The sequence below is a fragment of the Phalacrocorax carbo genome, chromosome 7 (genome assembly GCF_963921805.1).
Source record: "Phalacrocorax carbo chromosome 7, bPhaCar2.1, whole genome shotgun sequence".
NCBI lineage: Eukaryota > Metazoa > Chordata > Aves > Suliformes > Phalacrocoracidae > Phalacrocorax > Phalacrocorax carbo.
The window spans coordinates 22,028,877-22,054,482 of NC_087519.1; the positions used below are offsets into that span (position 1 = coordinate 22,028,877).

General features: G+C 56.2%; 2 protein-coding genes across 5 annotated transcripts in view; both read left to right on the forward strand.

The window, feature by feature from the left end:
- The first annotated feature begins 827 nt into the window (after positions 1-827).
- PTPN9 (protein tyrosine phosphatase non-receptor type 9) lies at positions 828-13,358 on the forward strand. Of its 2 annotated transcripts, XM_064456788.1 has the most exons (14): positions 828-1,279; positions 3,278-3,397; positions 5,805-5,948; positions 6,416-6,505; positions 6,626-6,750; positions 7,511-7,616; positions 8,270-8,380; positions 9,115-9,443; positions 9,850-9,943; positions 10,050-10,119; positions 10,734-10,812; positions 11,056-11,206; positions 11,314-11,521; positions 11,773-13,358. In XM_064456788.1, the coding sequence occupies exons 2-14, from the start codon at positions 3,386-3,388 to the stop codon at positions 11,997-11,999; spliced, it is 1,746 nt and encodes a 581-aa protein (XP_064312858.1). In that variant the 5' UTR covers positions 828-1,279; positions 3,278-3,385; the 3' UTR covers positions 12,000-13,358. The 2 variants fall into 2 exon arrangements, with proteins under 2 accessions (XP_064312858.1, XP_064312857.1); XM_064456787.1 differs by lacking the exon at positions 3,278-3,397 and having other exon boundaries at positions 829-1,279.
- A 3,574-nt stretch (positions 13,359-16,932) lies between these two features.
- The window catches only part of SIN3A (SIN3 transcription regulator family member A), a 35,762-nt gene continuing 27,088 nt past the window's right edge, over positions 16,933-25,606 (forward strand). Inside the window, exons 1-2 of one of the 3 annotated variants that reach the window (XM_064456784.1) lie at positions 17,902-18,207; positions 21,951-22,050. The gene's annotated coding sequence lies outside the window, so the exon portion shown is untranslated. Of the gene's footprint in view, positions 16,954-17,901; positions 18,208-21,950; positions 22,051-25,606 lie in introns of those variants that run through there. The other 2 variants (XM_064456785.1, XM_064456783.1) reach the window with 2 other exon arrangements.

The window sequence follows — 25,606 nt, forward strand, 5'->3', positions numbered from 1 at the left end:
CCTGGGGTCCCCGCTCCTTTCTGCAGGCCCTCCGGGGGCTCTCCATCTGGGCGCTGACACCTGTGCCCAGCCAGGGGAATGCTGAGGAGGTGTTTGTAGAGGAGGGAGAAGAAAGAAACAGCTGGAAAACACAGCTGCCTGTTTGTGTAAGGGAAAGCTGCGGGCCTGCGGGGAGGCTGCGGGGCAGAGGACAAGGTACCGGCAAGGAAGGACACCGCTGCCACGAGCTGCTGGGAAGGGCTGGCCGTAAAGGTGAGGCTGCGTGCTGCAGCAGTGGGGCTGCTCCAGGGAGCCGATCCTGGGGGCAGGCCAACAGCCCCCATCATGGGTTTGCTGCTCATGCAGTCTGGGGGGTAACGCACATATCCAGAATAAAGAAAAAAGACTGATTTTGGGCCCCGGGGAGCTTTACTTGGTGGTGGGCTCCCAAAGGCCGCGCTGTGTATGCGTGCATTTCCTCGGAGGTCCCTCGTAAGCCCGGGTGCGGACGTGTCCCAGGCTGGAAGGCAGAGCCCTGAGGGTCTCCAGGCGCGCTGTTCCCGCTGTGCCCCTTCCTTGCCTCCCGCCTCGCCCTCCGCCACCGGTGGGTGTCAGGCAGGGCCGCCCGCCACCATTTTAGCTGCCTGGCGCTATCGCCTCGCCGAGGCTGTTACCGGAGCCGGCGGACGAACGCGACGCCTTCCCAGCAGAGCCGAGCCCGGCCCGGGGCGGGGAGGGCTCCGTCGCGGCCGCTGCCCTCGCTGCCGCCGGCTCGGGAGGAGGAGGCGGCGGTTCCCCCCCCTCGCGCCGGGGAGGGCTTCCTGTCCCCCGCCTTCCCCTGGCCGCCCGCCCGCCGGGGCCGGCCCAGCCGAGCCCAGCCGAGGGGAGGGGGCTGCGGGCGCTTCCTGCCGCCGCCCCCGCCGGGGCAGAGCGGAGGCTAGCGGGGCGGGAGCTTAAGCTCAGCTCAGCTCGGCCCGGCCCGGCCCAGCCGAGCGGCGCTTCCCCGGGGCTAGCGAAACTTCCGAGGGGGTGGAGGAGGCTGCGAGACCTACACGTATACTTTTTTTTTTTTTTTAAATATTTCGACACTTTCGGCGGGGACCCCGCAGCGGAGCCGCCCTCTCCGAGCCTGCAGCGGCCGGGAGGGGCCGGTGCCCGCAGCGCCGCCGGTCCCCGGGGATGGGCTCCGGCGGGGCGCCCGCCGCCTAGCCCGGCCCGGCCCGGCCCAGTACATCCCGCTGGGGGCAGCGGGGCCGTGCCGCCCAGCATGGCCGCGGAGCTCAGCGCCGAGGAGGAACAGGTAGGTCCCCGCCGGGCTCCCCTTCCCCGCTCCCTGCGCTGCCCTCCGCGCCCCCCCCCCGCCCCCGTTTCTCCGCTACCCTCCCCCCATCACTGTTTCCAGGCCTGCTTTTTCCCAGTAGAGCCATTCTCCCCAAGGAAAGCCCTATCTGCAAAACCCACCCCCCCCAAATCTACACAGCCCCCCATCTGCAAAGCCCCCCACCTCACCCTGTGCCCACAGAGCTGCCCGCACATCGTGCACCCCAAAGGCCTTGGCAGGGCCTGTGCTGCAGGCGCCTGGGTAAGCAGGGGTGCTGCAGTCTGGGGTTGAGGTCTTGCTCCCCCAAAGTGGGATGTCTTCCCCCCGCCCCCGCCAAGCGCTGGCAGCCTTCCCCCATGGGCAGGCTGGCATGGGGATGCGTGTGCACACGCTTCCCACGCCCCAGGCCTCCCGTGACGTCCCGGTTTCCTCCGCCGGCCTTGCGTCACCGTGGGAGGATGTTGCTCGGCTCGGGGAGCAGGGCCGGTAACCCAGCTGGGGCGCATTAGATGGCAAGAGCAACCTCTGGCACTCCCCTCCTTCATCATCATCCCCTGGGATGCTCACCCACCTCCATATCGGCACCCCAAGCCACATCTGCCAGGCTTCCCGCTGGACAGGGAAGCAGAGCCGGGGCTGGGCATGCTGCCGGAGGCTGCCTCGAAGCTGAGCTCCCCTCTGCCCTGCGGTGATCCAAGGGCTTGCCGAAGGCATGGTGTTGCATCCGCCACCTTGCTGGCCTCAGGGCCCACAATGCGAAGGCGAAAGGGACTGGATGGTCAGTTTTCTGTTTGGCCGTTGTGGCTTTTCTTTTTTAAAACATCCTTTATTTCCACAGGAGGGTTTTAGGAGGGTTGGTATGGAGACCTTGGGTTCCCCAAACCCCCGTGCCCACAGGGAGTGCTTGCCCAGAGCTGGAAGAGTCCATTCTGTAGCCCGTGCTTGTGCTTGGGAAATGCAGGGCTTTCTCCTCCACCACACCTCCCTCTTATCAGCGCCGCTCCTGGGAGCAGTACTGCTGTCTCTCCTGGGTAATAAAATCTTAGGGAGTGGGGAGTGTTTGTGCTCTGTGTTCCCGCAGGTGCCTGTGGTTTGTTTCCCCTGCATTGTGGAGGGGCCAAAACTTCCAGCAAACAGGGTTTTAGTAGACCCTGCTGTGGCAGGGAGGCTTGGTTTGCAGCGAGAGATGTGGCTGGGCTTCCCCCCACTGGCATCCGGGAGGGGGGATCAGAGATGTTTGGGTTGTTCGGGAATATTGGATGGAGAAGATGAAGGGGTATTTGCAATAATGGCTCCAGGTTTGGATCATCAGACTGGGGTGGGGGAAGGCTGCCCCCGGCGCTTTGGAAGCCAAAACAGTGGAAGTTTTTCTCTTTTCCTGGGTAAGTGCTGGTTGGGGCTGGGACATCCTGTCCTGCCACCCCGTTGTTCTCCTCAGGACCATCAGGATTTCCTCCACTATCTCCACTCTCCCCCTTTACTGACAGCAAGCCACAGGGGGGATTCACCCCTCTCCCCTCCCTGCCAACCTTGGGACACCTCTCGCTCCATAGAATCTCTGCAGTTCCCTCCCCAACATATCGCAGAGGGACCGGAGGAGCCAAACCGATTTTCCTTCGGGTTTTCAGCCCAGCTGCAATTTTTGCAGGACTTATTTCCCCCCGCCAGGCTGAAGAAGGCAGGTGGATTTGCTGCCTGTGCAGCCCAGGGGAGGAGGCTCAAAGAGCCCCCATGTTCCTGCAGCGGTGGCTTTGTCACCACCCTGCCCTGGCACAGCGAAGCGGGGACTTCAATGACACCAGCGCTCCAAAGACCAGCATTGTTCCAAACGCCTGGCCGCGGACCATTTTGCTCACAGCGCTGCTGTTGCTTGCAGAAACGGGGCTTCTTGCTGCAGCTCTGGGTCACAGGCTTCATTTTCAGCGCGTGGAGCGATCCCTGCCACTCTTGGCTCAACACCTGTATAAATCCGTACAGGATCGGGGCCAGAAATGACGATGAGACCCGCTGGAGCGTACGTGGCGGGGCAGAGCTACGGCTGGTATTGATACTCAGCTCAGTAACTCCTGGCTCGCCTGCTGTTGAATGTCAGCACTGGTAAGTTTGGGATTTTATTTTGCTCCTGAAGAAAGCAGGGCAAAGCTGGAATTCATAGCGAAGCTGCCCTGCAAAGCCAGTGCTTGTTCTTGTGGGTCTTCCCCCTTGCAAAAAAAACCCAGTGTCCCTCGTGATGGGTGCTGGAAACGGGATCGCATGAAGCATGATGGGCTAGGTGTTGAGGAAGGAGACTGGAATCACATGTTGCATCTTCTCCCCGCTGCCACCATGCCCCTCGGGGTGTCTTCCCTGTCATCTTGGGGCATCTTTGCCATCTCAAGTTACAGCATTGGCTCTGGTCTCTGTCCAAGGGTGGCAGGTGCTCACCCCCATCCCCGTGCCATCCCGCACGTGCTGGGGAAAGAGCAGCTCTGCCATTATTTTGGGTTTGCGCTCCAAGCCCATCCCCAGCATTTGGGCAGCCAGGGACCTTAGGGGGCTCCCTGGTGAAGGATTTATTTTCCTGTCCCTCTTCAACAGAGAATAAATTGTTAGATATTTGGGCCATGAAAGAGTTGCTTTTGTTTCGGCAAAGTGGAGGCTGTTGGAGACAAAGCCATGAGGATAAAGGTGTCCTATAAGTACAGCTCCCAGGAAAAGCTCCTGCTGGCTGAGAGGTGGGAATGCAAGGCAGAGGGGTGTATAACGCCCCGTCTCCTTTGCTCCCCACTTTGCCTACTCCCCTCCAGCTCATCGCCCCCAGCAGTTGCAGAGATGGCGGGACCAACCCAGCTGCCAAGCCATAGCTGGTCGGCTGTGGCACACCGCCATGCCAGGAGGGATCGCAATGCTTAAAGGGGGTTTTTGCAAGGGCTTGAGCTGGGCTATCAACATCCACTTTCACATTCCTCCCAACACTTTTGGCAGCAGATCCAGCCCAGTTCCGCAAGTTCCCTCCCAACTGGGGCTCGCCCGGCCACTCTGCGGGACTCCAATACTGAGTTAGGGAGCCTCTGGCTGTGATGTGCTGGGGGTCTGGGCTGGCCCTTAGTGGCTTCCAGCAGCTGGGCAAGCCAGTACCCCTTCCAAAAACGCCTGCTGCGATGCCAGCCAGGCAGGCTGCAGAGAGACCCCCTCAGACAAGCCAGGATCCTTAGGCTTGTCCCACGAGAGGGGCTCGCTGCCCCTGCCGAGCCTCGCACTGCCGATAAACCCTGTCCCTTCGCTTCCTCCTGTCGGAAGTCATTAACGCTGACGAGCTTTTCTGGCTGAATAGCTCCTAGTTACTCCTCCATGACATCCAACACTGCTGCCTTCCCGCGCTCCCTGCTTGGGAGACGACCTTTGGTGCTCACCATCCCTCTGCCTCCTCCTCGCGCTGTCATTGTCATCCTCCATTCTTGTGAGGATGGAAACTCCCTCATTTTGGGGTGTGTCTGGGTGGGAGTGGGTCATTTCAGGGAACCCCTCCATCCTTCCTGCGTCCTTTGAGCAGTATGTGGTAGAAGGCTGGGCCGTGCTGCCCTCTCTCTTTCGGGGTGTCTGTATGGGGCAGGGGGTCAATGTGCAGCAGAAAGCAAAGCTGCTTTCACTAGCATGGGCATTCAGAAACCCCAAGCCCACACAGCCTGTAAAAATAATACGTTTTGGGGTTTGGGTTTTTTTGCTTTCCTTCAGGGCTCTGACCCTGCTGGGAGGTTGCAGGTTGAGTTTTGAAACTCTGCTCTGTCAGCACTAGGATTGGAAAAATGTCTTTCTCGGTTTCTCATGGTTTCGGGTGCGTGCTGTGCCGGTGCTTTGGGAGGGGAGCACGTATGTGTGGCACGTCCCTAAGGTGTTATGGGACCATGGGCTGTGGGGAGCAGTGGGAGTGTCCTGGGACCCCCCTGGACTGAATCCTCCTCATGTGGTCGTCTTTGGCTGTGTGAAACTGGCCTTACTAGGTGAGCTGGGCTATGTCCTGTAGCACGTCGAAGCGTCAGCCCTCCATGCCGGTCTTGCTCATTACCCATGCTCACATGGCCGGGTTTGCTGCTCCGCGGCAGAGCTGCAGCCCTGCGAGGCTGCTGTTGGCTGATGGGTTCCCATTGCACTCAGGCTGCTGTGTCTGAACAGGGGTTTGCTGCCTGTAAAATCCTCCTTTTTCTCCCCCTCTCCCTTCCACAAGTCTCCCCCAGCCCCAAGACCATTTTTTCAATGCCAGCACTCCTACCCCTTGCTTCCCTCCCAGCGCTGGTATTGCCTCCATCTCCATCCCATACCCCTTACCTCCTTTCCCAGTACCTGCTGTAGAGCACTCTGCTTCACCCCGAGGAGCTGCTGGGTTTGAGCCATGCTCAGCCCCTGCCTGTGCATCAAGGACTGTGTAACTTCCACAGTGACCAGGGATGCTCCTCGGGTGCTGCTGTTACTCATCCCCCTCCACCTCCCACCCCATCTCACTGCACACCCCTTGTCTCTCCCACAGGCAACCAAGCAGTTCCTAGAGGAGATTAACAAGTGGACGGGCCAGTACAATGTGTCCCCGCTCTCCTGGAATGTGGCCGTCAAGTTCCTCATGGCCCGCAAGTTCGATGTCCTGCGGGCCATCGAGCTCTTTCACTCCTACCGGGTAAGTGAGTGGGGCCGGGTTCCCCCCAGGCTGAAGGCTTCCTGCTCTTTGAGAGATCTCTGGTCCCAAGGAGGACCCTCCCCTTCCTTGTTTTCTTTCCCCACCCTCCTTTATGGGTTTTATCCGGCTGGAAAATCTTTCAGCCAAGGCAAGTCACCATGGAGATCTCACCGACCCCAATCTCCTCCCCTCTACTGGGAACAGCATGTGTGCCCAGAGGGTGCCCTCCTGCCTGGCATGTGATGCCTGCAGAGCATCTCCCCATATAGAAAGGATATATATGCATATATACCCTTCCCATCCTGGTTTTGCAAAGCTGCTCCTCCCCATGCTGGAAAATGGGGCCGTGAAACGGAGGTTTCTTTGCTGGGGCTTCCCTCAGAGGGCTGGGTGCCCCATGGGGACGTGATGGTGGGTGGAGGGATGGGGTGCCCATGCTGGCTGTCACGACGGCTCCCTGCCTGCAGGAGACACGGCTGAAGGAGGGCATCGTGAAGCTGAAGCCGCATGAAGAGCCGCTGCGCTCGGAGCTGCTCAGCGGCAAGTTCACCATTCTGGTAGGTGGGGGTGTCGTGTGTGTCCCTCCCTGAGTTACCCCAACCAGGCAGCTCGTCCTGGCTCCACTGCGCGCAGGTGTCCTTGAGTGCTGTGGGAGCCTGACCTTGTTTCCTCGCCAGAGCGTGCGGGACCCCTCGGGAGCCTCCATCGCCCTCTTCACGGCCAAGCTGCATCACCCCAGCAAGAGTGTGCAGCACGTGGTGCTCCAGGCTCTCTTCTATCTGCTGGACCGAGCAGTGGAGAGGTGAGCCAGGGTACTGTGTCTTACAGTGGCAGCGGGTCCCCTGGAGCCCCTTCCCTCCCAGGGGTGCGGGGAGATACTGCTGCTTGCTGAGGTTTTGATGATATCCTTCCAAAATGCTTCACAGGGGAAAGATGTGCCATCTCCCCCGTGACTGTGAATTCCTGCAGGTAAAATTGTGGCTGAGTCAGCCTGCATGCCTCCAGGTGTCCCATCTCCAGTTAGGGAAGAGAAGGGGGTCACAGCTCCCTGTGGCTTGAAATTCTCTGTCTTCCTCTTGTTTGAACTCAAGCCAGTCATCCACATGGAGGCATTCAGCATTGGAACAAAATCCCCCAAGCCCTTGAACCAGGCTCTTTGCAGCCTTTCCTTGACCAGCTTTCAGCTTAGCAAAGCCCATGATTCCTGCAGGCTTCGGCTGGGGAGGAGGCAGCCCTGCAGCTGGCGAGACATAACGTGAGCCCTGCCAAAAATATAAAGCTGGGATGTTCCATTCATCCTGCTGGGCTCTTTCCATTTCTGAACTTACCTTTCATGGGTGGTGCAGCTGAGACAGGCTTAAGACATGAACCAGGCTTAAATAAGAGTTGTAGGAAGAGGTCACAGAAGTGAGCTTTGGGTCCATGAGTCCTTCTGGAAGCACAGAAGGGGATTTTTTGGGGTCAGCAAGCTGAAGATGAGATTAGCATGGGGCAGATCTCCTTATGCAGGAGGTGAGCAGTTAGATGTTGCAAGGTTGACATTGCTCTTTCCCCTCTCTCAGCTTTGAAACCCAGAGGAATGGGCTGGTGTTCATCTATGATATGGCGGGTTCGCAGTACACCAACTTCGAGCTGGACCTCAGCAAGAAGATCCTCAACCTCCTGAAGGTGACAATGGGGGGTGATCCTGTGTCTGGGGATGCCACGTGGGCCCCTCGCTCACTGAGTCCGTCAAGTCCTGTGGTTTTGACATAAGATCTCATGCCAGACCATGCTGATCACGTCTCAGGCAAGGAGTACTGGCTCCAGCCTCGTAGCACCTCAGGAAGGCATTGGGAGCCTGCCGGGCTGGACCCAGCCGGGGCTGCAGTGTCCCACGGGTGGGAGGGGATCAGCTGTCCCCGTGCCGGATTCCTCTCGCAGCTGCTGGCAGCACTTTTGGGAAAACAGATGCAAATTACTTTTTAATCGTGCTGGCATTTTGTGCCTCCTCCCTTCTCCGGAAAAAAGACATACCAGTAAATATTGGCTGGGGTGTTTTCTCTGCACAAATCCCAGCTCCCAGGCTTCACCTGTCCCCCATGGAGCCAAACCCTCTGCCTACCTAATTCCAATGAAATAATTTGTTTCCGTATCAGCATAAAACAAGCATGGCCATGGGCTGACGGCTGTGTGCGATGCACACTTTGGATGCGGCATTGCCACCATGGGGTCCCTTTGCTGGTCATCACCTCGGCTGGGATGTGTTCCCCCTGCCAGCAGAGCGTGGAGAGGGGCTAGTTCTTCCCTGTGAGCATGATCTGACCCCCTCCTGCCTGCAGGGTGCCTTCCCGGCTCGGCTCAAGAAGGTTTTCATCGTTGGAGCGCCCATGTGGTTTCGCGTGCCCTACTCCATCATCAGCCTGCTGCTGAAGGAGAAGCTGCGGGAGCGGGTGAGCATGACCCCTGCAGCACAGGACCCTCAGTGGGGACGGCTGAGGCTGTTTTCCCTTTGGAACAGGGTGGTGTCAGCAGCCTTCATCCCTCGGCCCCGTCCGCTGGAAGCTTCTGAGCCCAAATCTGTGGGAAACAGGCTTTCACAGCCTGTTTCATTGGGACCGAGTTGTTTCGGTATTTTCATCAAATATCTGAACCCCTTTTGAAATCGCCTTCGATTTCCTTCTCTACAGTGAGGCTGCCAGCAGCAGCAATGGAGGCAACGGTAAATGATTAGAAGAAAAGGAAACTTGCTGAGTAGATGGAGGAAAGGGAGACTTAAATACTTGCACTCAGGCCCTATCTGGCAAAGCCAAAAATACCTAAACCAGTATCCTGAGCATCAGCAGTGCTGCTGATAGAGCGCCTTTCCAGCCTGATGTCTCCCTGGGCTGGCCTTTGCCCCTCTGCTTTTGGGAGGAGCTTGGAGCCACTTGCAGATTTGGAGCTGGGTGTGGTGTGGGCTCCCACTCCAGGTATGTGGTGGGGGACCAGCCCTTGCCCCACCACCGATGTTCCCCTGGGTGCCCTCCCAGGTGAGGGGAGGAAGGGGGAAGACCCTGATGCTGTTGGGGGAGATCTCTGGGCTCCATTGGGACCACGCCAGGCCATTGGCATCCCTGTCCCCATCCCCAGCAAACTCTCTCCATCCTTCTGGGAGTCACCCCTGCTCCTCCTCTTCCTCCCACAGGTGCAGATGGTGAAGATGGCAGAGCTGAAGGAGCACCTGCCCCGGGAGTGCCTCCCTGAGTATCTTGGGGGGTCCCTCAAACTGGACCCTCTGAGCTGGAACTGTCGGTTCCTGCCTCAGCAGAATGGGCACCCTGACCCCCTGGATGAGCTTATCCTGGTGCCGCTGGTGGCCCCCAAAGATAACGGCTCTGTCCATGTCCCCGGGCCCAAGTCCGTCACCCTCCAGGAGCTGCTGGATCACGTCAGCCACAAGCAGAAACGGGGCATCTACGAAGAGTACGAAGATATTCGACGTAGGAGCCCGGCCGGTACCTTCGTCTGCTCTTTGTGAGTCGGGGGGAAGGAGCTGGATACAGGCCAGCATGAGGGTCCCCTCTCTTGCTCTGAAAAAGCTGGATCCCACCCTCCCCACACTGCTGCTGCTTCTCAGTGGAAGTCCAGCCACCTCTTTGGGACACAGTGCTTTGGGTTAGCATTGGAGACCCCCAGCCTAGTGATGCTTTGAGCCCCCTTTACAGCTCCCACAGCCCCCGGGGGTAGGAGGGAGCCATGCAGGGGACAGCAGGGACAAGGACCTGGCTGGCACTCAGATTCCCAAGGCTTCGGCCAGGTGATGGCAGCAGAGCCCAGGCTACAGCCGCCAGAGGCTTGTGCAGAGACAGGGATGCTTCTTTTCCCTTCCCGCCTGGAAAACACCTCTGCTTCCCTTTCCCCCCTTTCCCCTGCCTCCCAGGGCACCCTACAACCAGGAGAAGAACCGGTACGGGGATGTGCCCTGCCTGGACCAAACCCGTGTCAAGCTGGCGAAGCCATACAGCCGTCCGGAGGTGAGCCAGTCTGGGACAGAAACTTGCGTCTCACCTGGAGCCGCTGCAGCCGTCCCAGCCATGGGGCTCCAGAGGACTCATGCTGTGCTACTTTTCTCACCCACAGCTGACCGACTACATCAATGCAAGCTTCATGGATGGCTATAAGCAGCGGAATGCTTACATCGGGACTCAGGGTATGGCCCTGAGCCCCTGTGGGAGCCACCAAGGGGGTTATTTTGCTCCTGATGTACACAATGGCTTCACCTCCCTGCCCAGCATCACCCACGAGCTGCAGGGGGGGGATGGCCTGGGAGGAGGGTACTGTCCAGCAAGTCCCCCTCCTCTCTGGGTGCATTTACTCCTCTCTGGGTGCATTTACTCCTCTCCCGGTCCCCAGCCAAGAGGGGCCAGAGCTCCTGGAAGAGAGTGGTGAGCAGGTCCATCATCCTTGAGCCACCTCCCACAAATCAGGTCCTGGGCTGAGCAGACCCCTACCAGCAGTGGTGGTGGCAGCCCCCTCCTCCTGCCCTTAAACTTAGCCCCCAGCTTTGCCCCATCTGCCTGGGGATAAAGCAGCAGGGAACAGAGAGGGGGGGCATCAGTGCTGAGCCATAGGGATGTGGTGCTGGGCAGGAGGGCAATCAGTGGCAGCTCCAGGCAGGGCTGGTGGATCCACACTGGGGTGGTTCCCTGCTGGAAGGGGCTGTGGTCCCTTGGGGTGAGCAAGGAGGGCTGGCGGAGGCTGCAGGGTGAAAAGGCTTGCCCAAACCAGTCAGGTTTTGGGCTGATATGCGGTCTGTCCCCACAGGGCCTCTGGAAAACACCTATGGTGACTTCTGGCGCATGGTGTGGGAGCAAAACGTCCTGGTGATCGTGATGACAACCCGGTGAGTGCCCTGGGCACAGCACAGCCCTGTTTTTCTTCAGAAAATGTTGGATGAGCAGTGATGTGCTCTCTGCAGTGACCTGGCAGCTGTGGTACCAAGCCAGAGTCCTGCAGGGTGGGGATGCCGCATCAGGCATGGACCATTTGGTCCCTGCAGGATCCTTCAGGGACTAAGGCTGGGTGGCATGGGATGTGTCCCTAGCAGGGTGAGGACATCACTAGCTTATCCTTCTTCTGCTCCCAGGCTAGAGGAGGGAGGCAGAAGAAAGTGTGGCCAGTACTGGCCCCTGGAGAAGGATTTCCAGATGTGCTTCGGGGCCCTGACCATCACCAACCTGGGTGTGGAGAACCTCAACCATTACAAGAAAACAATCCTGGAGATCCACAGCTCGGAGGTGCGTGGCTGCAGCTGCCTGGCAGGGGACAGCATGGGTGCACCAGGGGTCCTCAGTGGCCAGGAGGGGAGAGGGTCTAACTGCGCCCCCCTCCACTTTCCCCCTAGACCAGGGAGCGGCGGCTGGTGTCCCACTTCCAGTACCTGAGCTGGCCAGATTATGGTGTCCCCTCCTCTGCAGCCACTCTCATCGACTTTCTGGGGGCTGTGAAGCAGCAGCAGAGGGTGGCGGTCAGCGCCCTGGGACCTCGCTTCAAGGGTCACCCCAGGGGACCCCCGGTCGTGGTGCACTGCAGTGCTGGCATCGGCAGGACAGGTAACAGGGTAACCTCGCTGCTGTGGCAGGGGTCTTGGGGGTGGAGGGTGAGTCCAGCCTTCCCCCCATGGCATTTCCATCCAAGCAGTTTGACAGGGAATGTGTGTCCCCAGGACTTTCTGCAGTCATCAGACCTGGGAGAAGTCTCTGCCCTGCTTCTCCTGATGCCTGTTGTCTCGGGGGCCAAGGACCACCACTGCCCCCTCCGGTGGCTCTTCAGTGGCTGACACCGTCCCTGTCATTGTCCCCAGGTACCTTCTGCGCATTGGACATCTGCCTGTCCCAGCTGCAGGACGTGGGCACGCTGAACATCTACCAGACGGTGCTACGCATGCGGACCCAGCGCGCCTTCAGCATCCAGACCCCTGAGCAGTATTATTTCTGTTACACCGCCGTCCTCGAGCACGCCCAGCGCGAGGGCCTGCTGCTCACCAACCACAGCCGGGCTGGCTCCGAGAAGAGCTCACCAGGACACTGAGACCTGCCACCTCCCCGCAGAACCCCCCGTGTCTCTTCCCATCATCCTGGGGCTGCCAGAGCTGCTGCCTCTGGGACTCAGCAGAGCTGTCGGGGCAGAAGCACCAGAGCGGTGGAGGTGGCTGCCTGTCCTCAACTATTAGCGCTGCTATCGAACTGTGCCTTATTCAAACCAAATGGTGGCTGCTGCTCGCCAGGGGGGCAAAGGATGGCACAGGAAGAGGCTCTCACTCCTCACCGCGGTATTTCTCTTGGGGGGGTTTGGTTGTCTGGGGAGGTGGTTTTTCTTCAAGGGTTGTGGTTTTTTTTTTGTTGGGACCATCTAAAAACGTATCTAGAGAAGGGGCTTTGCAAAGCCCTAGGAAATGTATTTTCAGTCCTGTCTCTGGCCTGGGGCTTAGGAAGAGGCGCCTACTTCAGTCATACTTGCCACTAAGTCTGTGTGTCCGTATGTATGTGTGTATATAATATATCCACGCTGTGCCCGAACCCAGCTGTCATGTAGATACATATGTACAAGCACCTGTGTTAGCAGCTCCTGTGGGTCCCCGCTGTCCTGCTGTCTCACTGCTGTGATCCCTGGAGCGGTGAGTTTGGTCCTGGCTCTGTCTTGTCTTTCCTCCTTCTCCACTTTTTTTCACCCTTTCCTGCCCCCGCTGCTCCTTGTGGGCAGCATCAGGACCTGGTACCTGCTCCCATGCCTGTCCCATGGGAGGCGTGGGGATGCTCAGCAGCATCCCCCACTTCCTTGTCTTTTCTTCCCCGTCCCCCTTTCCTGCTGGGAGAGGGCAGCTCTGCTCCTGGAAGGAGGATCTGGAGGACTTTGGGAGGGATGAGAAGCTGGCTGGCATCCCCTGTCCCACTAGGTACGAGATGATGGGGACTGACTGGCTCTCTGGGTTGCCCAGCTTTCCCAAGCTGGCAGTGGAAACGCGCAGGCCCGGCCCTGCGGTGAGTCACGGGCTGGAAAAGCGCTGAGCAAAAAAAGCCAAAACCCTTGAGGAGTCAGGGAGCCGAGCTCTGGGGCAGCAGCACCCACCGGGCACGGCTGCCCCAGCCCCTCCATGCTGCCCCGGGAGTGGGACCAGCAGCGCCTGGGCCCCAGTAACTTTATACTGTAATAAGCTCGTTGAATGTGTATATTCTTATTTTTTTATAATCTGGGGGGGATGGGGTGGTGTGGTTTTTGTTTTATTTGTTTGGGTTTTTTATTTAACATTGATTTGATCCAAGCCAGAGCCAGAAGTATTTGTAAATGTTCCTATTTTGTTCTCATCCAGAGAAACATTTTTGTTGTCGTTAATTTTTGGGTTTTGTTTTCATTTGTATCAACATACAAATACACTACCAGTGACCAGTCCTCTCAGCTCTCATGGTGGAGTCAGTCAGGAGCAGGAGAGAAGAGGGAGGGAGGTTGTTCAGGGCTTTGGGTGCCCTGCAGTCCCCAGAGGAAGCTGGCCCCAACCATGGGGACATGCTTTGGGGGCGGAGGGCTGCGCAGGGTCGGGACATGGCATAAGGATTTGCACAGGCTGGAGGGCTGAGGGCAGCAGCCCGAAGAGCTGGCCAGCCAGCTCCTGGGTGAGGGCTGCGAGAGCGAGCCAGGCTGTGGGCATCTTCCCTGGGCGGGCAGGAGAATGGCAGCAAGATGGGCTGTGCCGTACACGGTCCCCTTAGCTGGGTGGACACAAGCCACCCTGCTCTGAGCTCCTGCCTCTTCTCCCAGGGCCTCACTGAGCCCCAGAGCATCAACCTCCCATCCTGCTCCAAGCAACTGGCTCTTCAGAGCCTCTTCTTCTTTGCATAGTCCCTTTCACCAGCTGTCACCTTCCTCCTATCTTATTTGTATTAATAATTATATAGAAAGTGCCCAGGGTGCATTGGCCACCCTGATGACCAGGTCAGGGAGCCAAACCTCTGCCTGCAAGGAGCCTCCGGACCCCAGGTGGAGAGGCAGCACCATGCCCTGGGACAGCACTGGGATACTGGGTTCTGCCTGCTGCTGCTGCTCGCATCTCATGAGGCATGGTGATTTCAGAGTGGCTGCTAATTTGAACAAGATCCACTTGATCCTGTTGCTGCCACATGTAATGTTCAAGGGAAGTGGAAATTAAAGGAATGGAGTTGTTAGGCATTTCTGGTGTCATTTCCCTGGTGCGTAGAGCCGTGGTTTGGGGAGCGTCTGCTGTCTCCCCGTGTTTGGGAGTTTTCTGTGAAATGATGGCAGCACTGGGGAAGGGTACTTTGCTGCTAGATTTAGGGGTGAGGGCATCTGTGCTGCTGGAGCTGGCCTGAGCAGGCGCTTGGGGCACAAAACCACACAAGCACGGCTGGGGTGTAACGCGGCTGGGGTGCCTGTGGGCTGACAGGCAGCCCCAGTGCCTTCGGGTGCAAGTGATGCTAGTCCCAGAACAGCAGCAGCAGCCCAAGGCTTTGGGGCGAAGGAAGAAAAGAGGCGGCTGGTGCAAATCAAGCCCGAGAGCCAGCGGGGATAGCACGTTCCCCAGAGCAGAGCAGCCATCCCCAGCGAGTCTCCCAGGTGAAAGGAAATGCTGGCGGTGGGAAAAGCAGCACCTCTGTTTGCTCAGCTGGAGTCTGAAGAAGCCAAGGGAGACAGTGCCTTCCTGGGACTGGCAGGAGGGGAAGCTTTCCTCCGCACTCAAGGTGTGGACAGGCTTGGCTGTGCCAAACTGGGGCCAAACGGATGGGCTGGGTGGTCAGGAAAAGAATCAGAGGCAGCAGGGCCTTCCCTCTTTGAGGGGCACAGCTGCCAGCACCTGTGGCTGTGTGAGAAGTGGGTGTTCTGAGCATCCCTGGAGCTGTGCATGTCCCACCTGCAGAGCGGTTTTGTTTCAGCCAGAGTCTTGTTCTTCTAGGTACCATTTTCTGCCCAGCTGTGCTCCTTTAGCAGCATCAGCCCATGCAGATCAGCCTGCGGGTTGGGTCTGGACCTAAAAGCTACAGGTGGTGCCAAGTGTCCCACAGGTGTCCCTAGCCCCTGTCTCCCTTCCACATGTTCAGAAATCCCAGCTGAACCCATGCCATGGGCACGGGTGAAGGCGGTCACACCTTTTAGCTTAATTTCATGTGATGGGGGGCACGGAGAATGGAAATATTACCGAGACCAGCCATGTCCTGGGTGGCTGTCAGTGTCACCGCAGGAATACCAGGCAGCGTGGTGCTGGAGGGTGTTTAATCAAAACGCACTTCAGGTTCACAATAATTTTTTTTTAAGTTTAATTTTTTTTTTTACTTTTAAAATGTTTCCCTTTTCAACTCTTCAACAGTAAGATCAGGTGTCAGTGGTTTTGGACTTTAAACTTGAGGTTTGGGGAGTTTTAACCAGTTTGGTGGCCTTTGACAGACAAATGACAGCAGAGGACGGGGCAGGGGATTTCTTAGGCTGCCTCCACCCGGTGTGGGGCGGGGAGGATTTACCTGGAGAAAATCATGCTTTGGTGAAGAAAAGAGGGAGATCACCACCACCTGCTCTGGGTCATCGTAGATCTCACCAGCTCCCTTGGAGGGGTGGAGATTCCATCTGTGGTGGAGAGGGTTGTGAGTGTTTTCCATGGGAAAACCACCCACTCGCCCCCCACGACTATTTGCAGGGCTGTGTTTCTTGTCCAAGCTGGTGTTCTCAGCACTCTTGCACAACGCAGGGTTTTCATCCATCTGCTCCTCCTCCCTGTGCCAGCAGGTCCCACTCAGCAGCAGAAATATGTATTTCTGTGGAAATGTCCACTTCACATGGAGAGCCAAGCGTTACTGGAAGGTAAAAAGTTGCGTTGTTTGGAGCGTGGTGGGAGGAATAGGCCCATTGACTGCCGGCAGCAGGTTTGCCATATCCTGCCTGCAGCATCTCCCTTTCCTCAGGGTGCCCCAGGCCAGCGGAAGGGCTGGGAGGGATGGGGGTCAATTGCCACAGGCAAAATTCATAGCAGTGACATCCTACACTGAAACAATCCCAAGGACAAAAGCCAAAGTGCTGGTGGAAGCTCGAAAGGAGATTTAAAGCCCCTTGCAGGGAAACCCCAAAGCGGCGACGCCATCCCTGTGCCCACCTGTCTCATTTGGCTTTCTGGGTTTCTAGGCTGTGTATGCACCCACCACCTTGGTAATTACTGTTACTTTAGTGCTTGTAACTTGGTCAGCGCATATTGAGCCCTGGGAATTTGGAAGCAGCCTGGTGCTGGAGCACTTCAATTCTCAGTCCTCCTTCTTCCTTGCTACTAGCTTCCTCGACTCAGGCTCCAGCCCCAGCAGCCCGTGCCGGTTGAAACACCCCTGACCAGAGACCTTTTAGCAGCTAAACCACGCTGTAGCTCCAATCCAACGAGGTGAGAGCGAGCCTCCTCTGCTTTGTCTGCACGTCCTGGCCTCATGGCAGCAGCCCCGGGGCCTTGTGCTCCCTGCCCTGGCTAGGGGTTAGAAAGGGAAAAGCAGCTGGAAAGAAAAAAAAAAAAAAAGACACAAGACATTTAGATCTTGTTTGAGTGAAGATGCTCGAAATACATATTTTAACAGAAGTTTAGAGGGGGTGCTGTTTTATTTCTCCCCCTTCTGTGTGTGCTTTGCGTGAGGCCTGGCTCCTCCAGCCTCGATCTCAGGCAGGCGGGGGGCTGGTGCCTGCAACAGACAGGAAGGCAGCAACTCCCTCCACAACTTTGTAAATCCCGGGAGGGGAAAAAAGAAAAAAAAAGATAAAATTAAACCCGCTGCCCCGTCCCCGGCTAGTGTTTTATTGCGGCAGAGGGGAGCTGGTAGCCTTCGGCCACCCCCGCTGGGGCAGGCTGTGCCGTGGGTCAGCTCCCTCCCGCCCTCCGCGGTGAGGCCTCTCCCTCAGCCGCCCCCGCCGCGGTGGGCGTGACGGGCCGTGACGATCGTAACCGCGGGGCCAATCCGCCCTGGAGGGAGTTCCTCTCCATTCAGGGCTCCTCGCCTGCGCGTTGAGGGTATGTAACAGCTGCTTTCACCCTCCCCCCCCCCCCATCACACACACACACTCCGCATCTCGGCAGAGCGGGATTTGCCTCCCCGGGGGCGGGAAGAGGCGCCGCCGCCGCCGGGCTCCGAGGGAAGGAGCGACCCGCGCACTTCAACGGCCGCCGGCGGGAAGCGCGCGACGCCGGAGGGAAGGGGGGGGAACTGTGTGTGTGAAGGGGGGGGCGGAGGGGGAGCGGCCGCCGTGCCGGCCCCGCCCCTCGTTCCCATTGGCCGCGGGGCGGTGGGCACGCCCCCGCAGCGCGCGGGCCTCTCTTCCCCCTTAACCCCCCCCGTGCGTGCCTGTGTCGTGTCCCCCCCCCCCCCCACGTGTAAGCGACCTGCCCCACGTGGGGCGCTGCCATCCCGGAAGTGAAGGGGTCGGGGACAAAAGGCAGCACACACACTCCCTGCGGGACCCACCGACAACACACACACCCCCCACGCCGTCAACCGGCGGAGGGGGGCGGGGGGGGTTGTCGGTGGGGCCCGGTGAGCACGTGCGAGCGCGCCGCGAGGGGGAGGAGGCGGCGCGCGCGCGGGCGGCGGACGATGTAAACATTCCACAAAAGGGCTCCCAAGAGGGGGGCGGGGCTTCGTCCCTGTCGGAGGCGTGGTCAATCCCACACGCGTGGGCGGGCTCCCCGCCGTGACGGTCAGGCTGAGCTCCCCCGCCGGTTGGCCGGCGCTTGTCGCCCGCCGCCAATGGGGATGGGGAAGAGGCGGGACGGGGGCGGGGCGCGCTGCTTATACGGACATTTTTCTTCGGCGGTCGCTCCCCCCCCTTCCTCTCCACATCCCCTTCCTGGGGGTTGCGGCCAATAGGGGCGGGCGGGGTGGGCGGGACCAAAGCGGTGATTAGCCGGGAGGCTGAGGGGCGTGCGGCGCGCCCAATAGATGTTCGGGGCTCCCCCCCTGAGCGGGGAGGGGCGGGATTTCCCGGGGAACAGAGAAGCGGGCAGCGCTCCGCCGCGGCGGCCGAGAGACGGTTACTCCATCTTACACCCCTCACCCCTCCCCCCTCCCGTCGAGCCCCCCCGCCCCTCCCGGGGACCCGGCGCCGCCCCCCCCTCCGGGAGGAGGGGCGCGGGGAGCCCCCCCCTCCCCACACACCTCACTGCACCGGGGACAGCTCGCCCCCGTCGCCCGCTCGGGAGGGGCCCGCAGCGGCCCCGCCGCCCCTTGACCCTGAGGGAGCCTCAGCCCCTGCCGGGGCCCGCTTCGAGGTAAGGAGGGGGAGAAGGGAAGCGCAGGGGAGGTGGGGGTCGCCAGGCCCGGTGCCGGCCCCCTCCGGCGATCCGTAGGGGGGCGGGGCCTGGCGCCGGTGCCGCGCGCGCTGGCGGGGTGGAGGCGGCGGGAGGAAGGCGGGGAGGAGGGGGGGAAGGCTGGTGACCCGCGGCCCGGTTCCCCGGGGAGACCCGGCGATCGGTCGTTCCTTCCACCCCGCCCCGCTGGGTGCGAAGGGGGACGGGTGGGGGGGTGTCCCGGCGGCCCCGGCATGGCGGGAGCGGCGGGCGGAGCGTGCGGCGGCCGCTGGGCGCGCTGCAAGGCGGGCGCCTCCCTCCCTCCCTCCGCCCCTCCTCCCGCCCTCCGCCCGGTGCCGCTCCCGGGCTGCGGCGGGACCGCCCACGCCCCCACCCCCCCACCCCCCCGCATTACTCGGCCCCGGTACCGGCCGCATTGCGACCTGGAGCCTCCCCCGGGGCTCTCCACTCCCCCATCCCGGGGAGCTGCTCGCCCCGTGGCGCGTCCCGAAAGCCGGCTGCAGCTCCGGGAAAAGACGTGGGGCTCGCCCGCTTCCCGTTCCTGGTTCCCCCATAACTTCTCCGGGAAGTTGCTGCTCAACAGCCGCCTGGCGGGGTCCGGTCCCGCCGCCCCACGTAACCCCGCGTACCCTTCCACCGGTTCGTAACCCCCGGCCAGCGCCTCCCGCGTCGCTCCCCGCGGACCCCGGGATCCCCCTCGTGTAGTTCCTCACTTCCCTACCGCAGCGATCTGTAAGGACCTGTTGGAGCCACGTATGGATCTATGGAAACCAGAGAGCTCCTCTTGCAGGCGTCAGTTTTTAAGCGTTTTTAATGGGAAGTTGGCATCCGTTTTTTTTATGCTTCCTCTCTGCCTTGAACTTGTCAGAGATTTGCGCTTAGTATGCCAGCCCTGGTGTTTAATTCTTCAGACTGCCATAACATCCATCGTTTTGTTTTTTTCCCCTGGGATTGCAGGAGGTTGGCTGTTGGCTTTAGATAGCTTTAAAAATACAAGCGTGCTTGGTGTCTCCTTAGCTAAATACTCTCTTTTCAATCTTTTCCTGGCTTCAGAATGAGGGTTTTTTTATAGTTGTTATTTGTGCAAATAACCCCGTGCATTCAGTGCACTGATGGAAAGGGTACATCCCAGAAGAAACGCATCTATTTGCATTGCTAAAACAATACAAAACTGAAAAATAATTTGTTCCAGCGCTATTTTAAACAAGTGATGGAAGGCTTCTTGAGCTGTGTGTTGATTTTTACTCTCCTGCACTGTCCAGAGGAATATAAATCTGGTTTGCTAAAACTTAGCGTAAGGATGACCTAACACCTTATGTTTCTTTTCTAACTTGTTGCTTTTATATTCATTGGTCATGCTAAAAGGTGTGGAGTCAGTAAACTAGTGGGAAATGCCCAACTTATTTCAGTGTGGCTCTATCTGCACTTCAACCTGCCTATCCTAGCATTTCTTTTTTTTTTTTTAATAAGAGTTTCAGAGAGGTATACGTTGTTCTAAAACATTGTGCCATTAATGCTGTATAATAAAATGGCACCTTATCTTAATAAAGTAATTTTAAAGCACCTGTAAAATTCCTTCGTCACCTAGAAGTGCCTTGACAGCCTGGTGTCAACCTGTGCTGGATCTCTGGGAGCAGGAGACTACTTTTTAGGGTCTTTTCTTCCCTTCCTGGGTGAAATTAGTACTTTTTCAGGCCGGTGCACTCTTTGCAAAAGGAAGATGTGCTTTCTTAACCCAAAGTATCTTGTCCTCATCCCTCCCACCTGCCACTTCGGGTTAAGGTACATGGTCTCAGCGTGAACTTGTTTGAAAAGCTTAAATGTGGAAGTTCACCCACTAAAATGGTAGTAATTTGCTGAAGTTTGGGGAACCTCTGGATGATTTAGAGTGGTTTTGGAAGCAAGGTGGGAAGGGGGATGCTCTCCCCGCCGCCTCTCCAGCCAGCCCAGGTTGCCGGGGGAGCCCTCTGCGCAGGCTCCTGGCACGTGTGGAGCTTGGAGCCGGGAGCATCACATTGGAATTGGCAGGCAGATCATTTACGTTTCCAGGATTTATGAATCGTTTTCTGTTCAGATTGCTGTTCTGGTCTTCTCCGGCATTGGAAAGCTTTTGTGGCTGTTAAAGCTGGAACAGAAAAGAGAGTCCTGTAATAGCTGTCATTTCAGCCTGTTAGGTGGGGGCGCACTTTTGGGGACATGCTGCTTTTTTCCAACTCCTGTGGGATCTCATATCTCTTATTTAAAAAATAAATGAGTGCATAAAAATAAAACTATTCTTATAATTCTCTCTGTGCGTGGGGAAAGCGTACTCAGGACACCAGGCAAAACGCTGCTAACCTCTGTATTGAGTGTAAAGGTTGGGTTGGATCATCTCTTTGCAGCGGAGTTTAGTGCCCAGGCCATTCACTGCTTTGGCAAAGCACGGATCGGTGCCGTACCGACTTGTTACCCATATGGATGGAGATAAGTGGCGTTTACTCATGTCCTGTTGGCCTCATGGTGGGTTCTGGTATATAGTTGGCAGGCTGACGCTGTGTCACCTTGCAGAAAACTCTCCTAGCTGCTCCAGAAGCTTTGTGTAATGCTTTTCCAGCACCTTTTTCTTTTGGAAACTTCTAATTTCATTTTGGACTGACTTTCTGGTTATGGATGTGCCTCTGCACAGCACCCCTCTGCAGCGGGGCTGGGGCATATTCCCATGTTACAGGCGAAGGATACAGGCTGCATGGCAATGTGCAAAAAAAATATACCAGTGACTGCTGAACAAGCTGGGTCATGTTCTGGAAGTCGTGCAGCTGGGTTAGTGCACAGGCAGCAGTGCTGCTGGAACCTGAGCCGGCTGTTTTCTAGCAGGTGCCAGCGTCAAAATCTGACGGGGGACTTGTCCTGCAGGACATTTGTGATGGCTCTGGGGTTGGAACTGCCCCTTCTGTGTCCGGAGCCATAGCAGAGAGTTGTGTTCGCTGCTCCTGAGTTTAGAGTCCTTTCTGCCTCAAAAGGAAACCTTTTAAAAAGGTCCCACGTGCGTTAAACACATCATCTGCAGCTATGTGATTTCCCTGCCCTTTTTCAGAAGGGTCCTCGGTCTGTGGGGACCGAAATCCCCTCTGGTGGTGCTTTCACAACTTGTTCGTGAATACAGTGTATATCCACAGGTGTGTCATGGTTCCAACAGGTGCTGAGGCAGCAGACCACTTGCTTTCTTCCTATTTTCTGTTTGTCTTTTTGCTTTTGATTCTGACACCTATGTAACAGCTAATCCCTGAAGCTCCTTAACTGATCAGAAAAACTGAAATTAAAAAAAAAAAAGCAGATTTGAGATCTTATTTGGCAAAAAGCTGGGGAGTGGAGCTGCTGCTGAAGAGCCAGTTTTGTGAGGGAAGAGGAGGGTACCCAGGCTCTCTTGCCTTCATTACTCCCATGAGAGAGGGAGCAGGCAGGAGGGGAGCCGGGCGGTGCTCTGCCAGCTGAATTCAGCCTTGTCCCTGCTTTGTTCCTCCTTTTTCTGTGTCAGCGCTGCTGTTCCTCTCCTCTCTGTGATACCAGAGTGGAAGGGATGCACTCATATTTATCGGTCCTGCTGGCTTATATGAGGCAAATGGATGAATCCTGTGATGAGGCTGGTGGGGTAAAATTTCATAAACCTGGTGGTGTTACTGAGATGCAACATACCTTTTAATTTTTTTTTTTTCTGTCTTTACCAGCCGAGGATCCTATGTGTGTTTGTGGTACGCCTGCCTGATGCACCCTACCTGTAGTACTAAGCAAAGCTGGTGAGCACGGGTGGAAAGAACAGAGGCAGAGGTGCGTTCCTACATGGTGTCCTTTCCCTGAGAAGGGAATCACTAAAACCCTCAGAAAAGAAAAAAAAAAAAGGCACGTGTAGTTCCATCCTCGTGTGGGCAGAACGAAGTACACTCTAACTGAAGTTAAAAGATAGTTTGGGTAGAAGAGATGATGGAGAAAGAGGATGCGGTTCTTCATGGACTGCACAGAGTAGGACTCAGTCTGTTCCGTTATTGCTAAGCTTTACTATGTGCCTCGGGTTAATGCTTTTAACAAAGGAAAGTACCTGACGTTTGTGACTTGCTTTCAGTCTTGTGCAGTCCTTGCTATATTTTGGGGGCTTTTTTATTTTCCACCCTCAAATTAAGGTTACAGATGATGCAGTTTGAATTGGGGCTTTCTAAATCTTAGAGTCAAAGTCCGTAAAGGCATGCCAGAGGTGTGTGCTACATTTCTGAGAAGGCAACATAAAATAAGCTTTGTACTGTCTGTAGCATCGCCTTGGTGAAGGGCAGCTGGCTTTGACACTACTGTTGCAGTTGTGTATTTATCCTCGAAACACCTTTCCACATCAGCTGGACTTTACCATCAGGAAGGAAGCTGAGAGAAATCAGCTGTCACTGAGGGTGGAAGTGGGTGGGACTGCCCCTTTGAGCAGCAGGCTTCAGCTAAATCAGTTTAAAATGACATGTCTAGTCTTGGGTTTCATCATAGCCTTTCTTCCTTATCAGCTGTCTGGTGTGCTGTAGGAGGGATAGGACTGGCTGCACAAGAGATCTCTCCAGCTTTTGAATGGAGGAGATCCTTGGGAGATGTCAGATCAAGATCAGTGAGGAAATGAATGCACTTCGGGAGCATCCAGCATCATATTTTCTTCTGCAAGATGCAGACCGGTTTCTGTTCTACTGCTGGTTTGCTCGCCCTTCAGTGCTTTCCCCTCTTGGTTGAGTTTCAGCAGTGGTGGATGCACAGAGTTAATGTCACTTGTCTTCATCTAGGTACAGTGGAATACTGAGAACATCTCTCTGATAGGATTTTAAAAAACCTGTGAATTAGTAATCTTTGTTAAGTGGTGGTCTGCTGCAAGCCACTCTTGCACAGTGGGTGCCCACCTTAAGTAGGAGTTTAGCAAGGTGTTATCTAGGAAGACTGACTAATGCTATTAACTATTGCCTATACGTATTAACTATAATATGAAATTTTAAAGTTGAAGCAGGTACAGTGCTTGGAGAGAAGAGAGTCTGAGCTCAGTTAGCAAAGGTGAGGGGAATCCAGAGGGAAGAACCACCTACAGGAACTTTAATTTTTCACTAAACAGAAGCTTTAAAGTCAACCATACAACAAACTAGGTTTCTGGAAGATTGTTCACTTGGTCTGTGAGAATCGGGAGTTTCAAAAACAGATGTTCATGCTGCTGGAGTGTATGTGGTAATGTATCCTTGGCGCTGCCACAATTCCCATGGCCTCACAGGGCTGAGGTGTTTAGTGGCTCCACAGGGAAAGGGCTTCTCAGTCAGCCTAAGGTGGCATTTTAATCCTCATAAAGGCACGTGAGTCTTCCAGCCATCTTCTGTCCTCAAACAGCCTCTGCTTTAAAGGTTGGTTAGTCCATCCCAGCAACAAGCGTGGAGTGTTGCTTTGGGAAGTGAGACGTAAGGGTGGGACGCTTAACAGCCACCGCACCACGTATACACCATGTATACATATGTATGCACACACACACACGTGTGCATCCCTTATCGCAGACTGTGTTAAGCCTGCTGGAACTGTTTCACTTCTTTATAGCAAATCATGTCTGAATTATTTTTTGAGAACATTCCTGCTTTGTGGATATTGCATTACATGTCTGCAAACCAGCAGCGCTTGGTTGCTCCTGTAGGGAAGGAAAGCTGTTGCACCATTGAGAGGGTAAGGGGTGAACCAGCCTGGGAGATCAGAAGAAAGTGGAAGGACTGGCTGGGGTACTGGTGTTTAGAGCAGAAGGGTAACCAATTTGGTGAGTGGGTTATAAATAGATGCCACCAAAGCTTTGCCCAGACTTTACTCATGCAGTCAGGCATTGTCATGCAAAATCCTGGCTAGCTCTGATGGTGCGTAGCCAGATTTGCCAGCATTGCTCGGTTTAGTCCCAGCCCTCTTAGCATAAAACTGTGGGGGGGTGAGGGTGGGGGTGTGTGTGTGCGTTACAAAGCTAAATGTGGGCTGTGCTTGAAGGGAGTAGCTCAAAGTTAACCAGCCTAGCTGTATTTGTCAGCAGAGACCAGCTGAATGAAAAGATAACCAATGCAGGCAACATTAGCAAAATGAGCTCCTGGAGCGTGCTTCTCTGCTTTCTGAGCGTATACTGGAGGTCAGACCTGCTTAGGATTTGTAAATTGTAAATAAGATCTAGTTAGAAAGCTTTCTCCTTTACTTGGGTTGAGAAGTCCTCCCCTGCCTCTGCTGGCTGTTGTCTACCTGCTGGATGCTTTGGGGACCTGATAAGGGACTCTGTTCTGAGCAGTTAAACTTGAAGAGCAACTCGAAAAAGAAATAAAGTCATCTTCCTTCTTGTCCTACCCACTCCAAGTGAAAGGAAAGTCTAGTCAAGAGGGACACAAGGGGCAAAAGGCTTTGTTGCACAAAGCCTGGGTTTTCAAGCCCACATTGATCTGTTCTGAACTGCTGTGCTGCTGGTTCCCATTTACATATTGACATGCACAGAGATATTGGTGAATGATCTTTGGGTTCTTTGGTTAATGATGGATAGAAGAAGAGCTGTCCTGACTTGGCAGATGAGAATTGGCTTAGTTGGCTGTTGTACCGTTATTCTTGGGGGAACTTCATTCCCTCTTGTTTATCTGTGTGTCCACATTAGCAGTAAATGTGCTTAACTGCACTGGAACTGAAACAGACTTGCTTTGGAGAGGTCCTGATGAATTAGAGGCTGAAGAGGGTGGATGGATCCTGTTGTCTGTCCATCAAGCACCGTAACAGGCTGCATACACTTTTGAACACCCAGTGGTTTGATGAACAGCAGATAATGTCTCAAGGATGGCAATAATTGTTGATGCATAAAAAACAGCCATGGAATTTGCTTGCAGACAAGAGTAGGTCAGTCAGACAGAGTGCAGAATTCATGGCGCTTTTAGGATTGGGACAGTGGCAAAATGACCTGTCAGATGTGAAGTGAAATGAAGTTGTAAAAAGACAACTTAGAGTAGGGCAGGAACATGCCTGCGTGTTGGAGAAGAAAAATACTGGAGAGTAAACAGGAGAGCTGATGATGAGTGCTCGGCGGCCTCCCTGGCAGGCATGCAGGACGCCAGCCATGGTGCTTCCTGCTAGCACTGCTCCACTTTGCACTCTTCAGTTTGGTGCTGGTGAGTGGGGCCAGGATGCTGGGAGGGCCATGGCTGTGTGGCATATGGTAGCGGGTCTGTCGGTTTCACTGAGGTTGCCCTTATCTTGTACATACTAAACAGAACGCTTTTCTTTGCGGCTTTGTAAGTGACTTCAGAATCTGACTGCACATCCTGCTTTTTGCCACCTCCATCTCCCTTCCTCCCACATTTTTAAAGCATCTCTCACAGCT

Bases quoted from the DNA above. Each gene is read 5' to 3' on its own strand.
- PTPN9 (XM_064456787.1), top strand. From the start codon at position 1,247: ATGGCCGCGGAGCTCAGCGCCGAGGAGGAACAG. The intron at 8,381-9,114 runs GTGAGCATGACC...TTCCTCCCACAG, and splicing joins AGGAGAAGCTGCGGGAGCGG to GTGCAGATGGTGAAGATGGC. The intron at 10,813-11,055 runs GTGAGTGCCCTG...TTCTGCTCCCAG, and splicing joins GTGATCGTGATGACAACCCG to GCTAGAGGAGGGAGGCAGAA.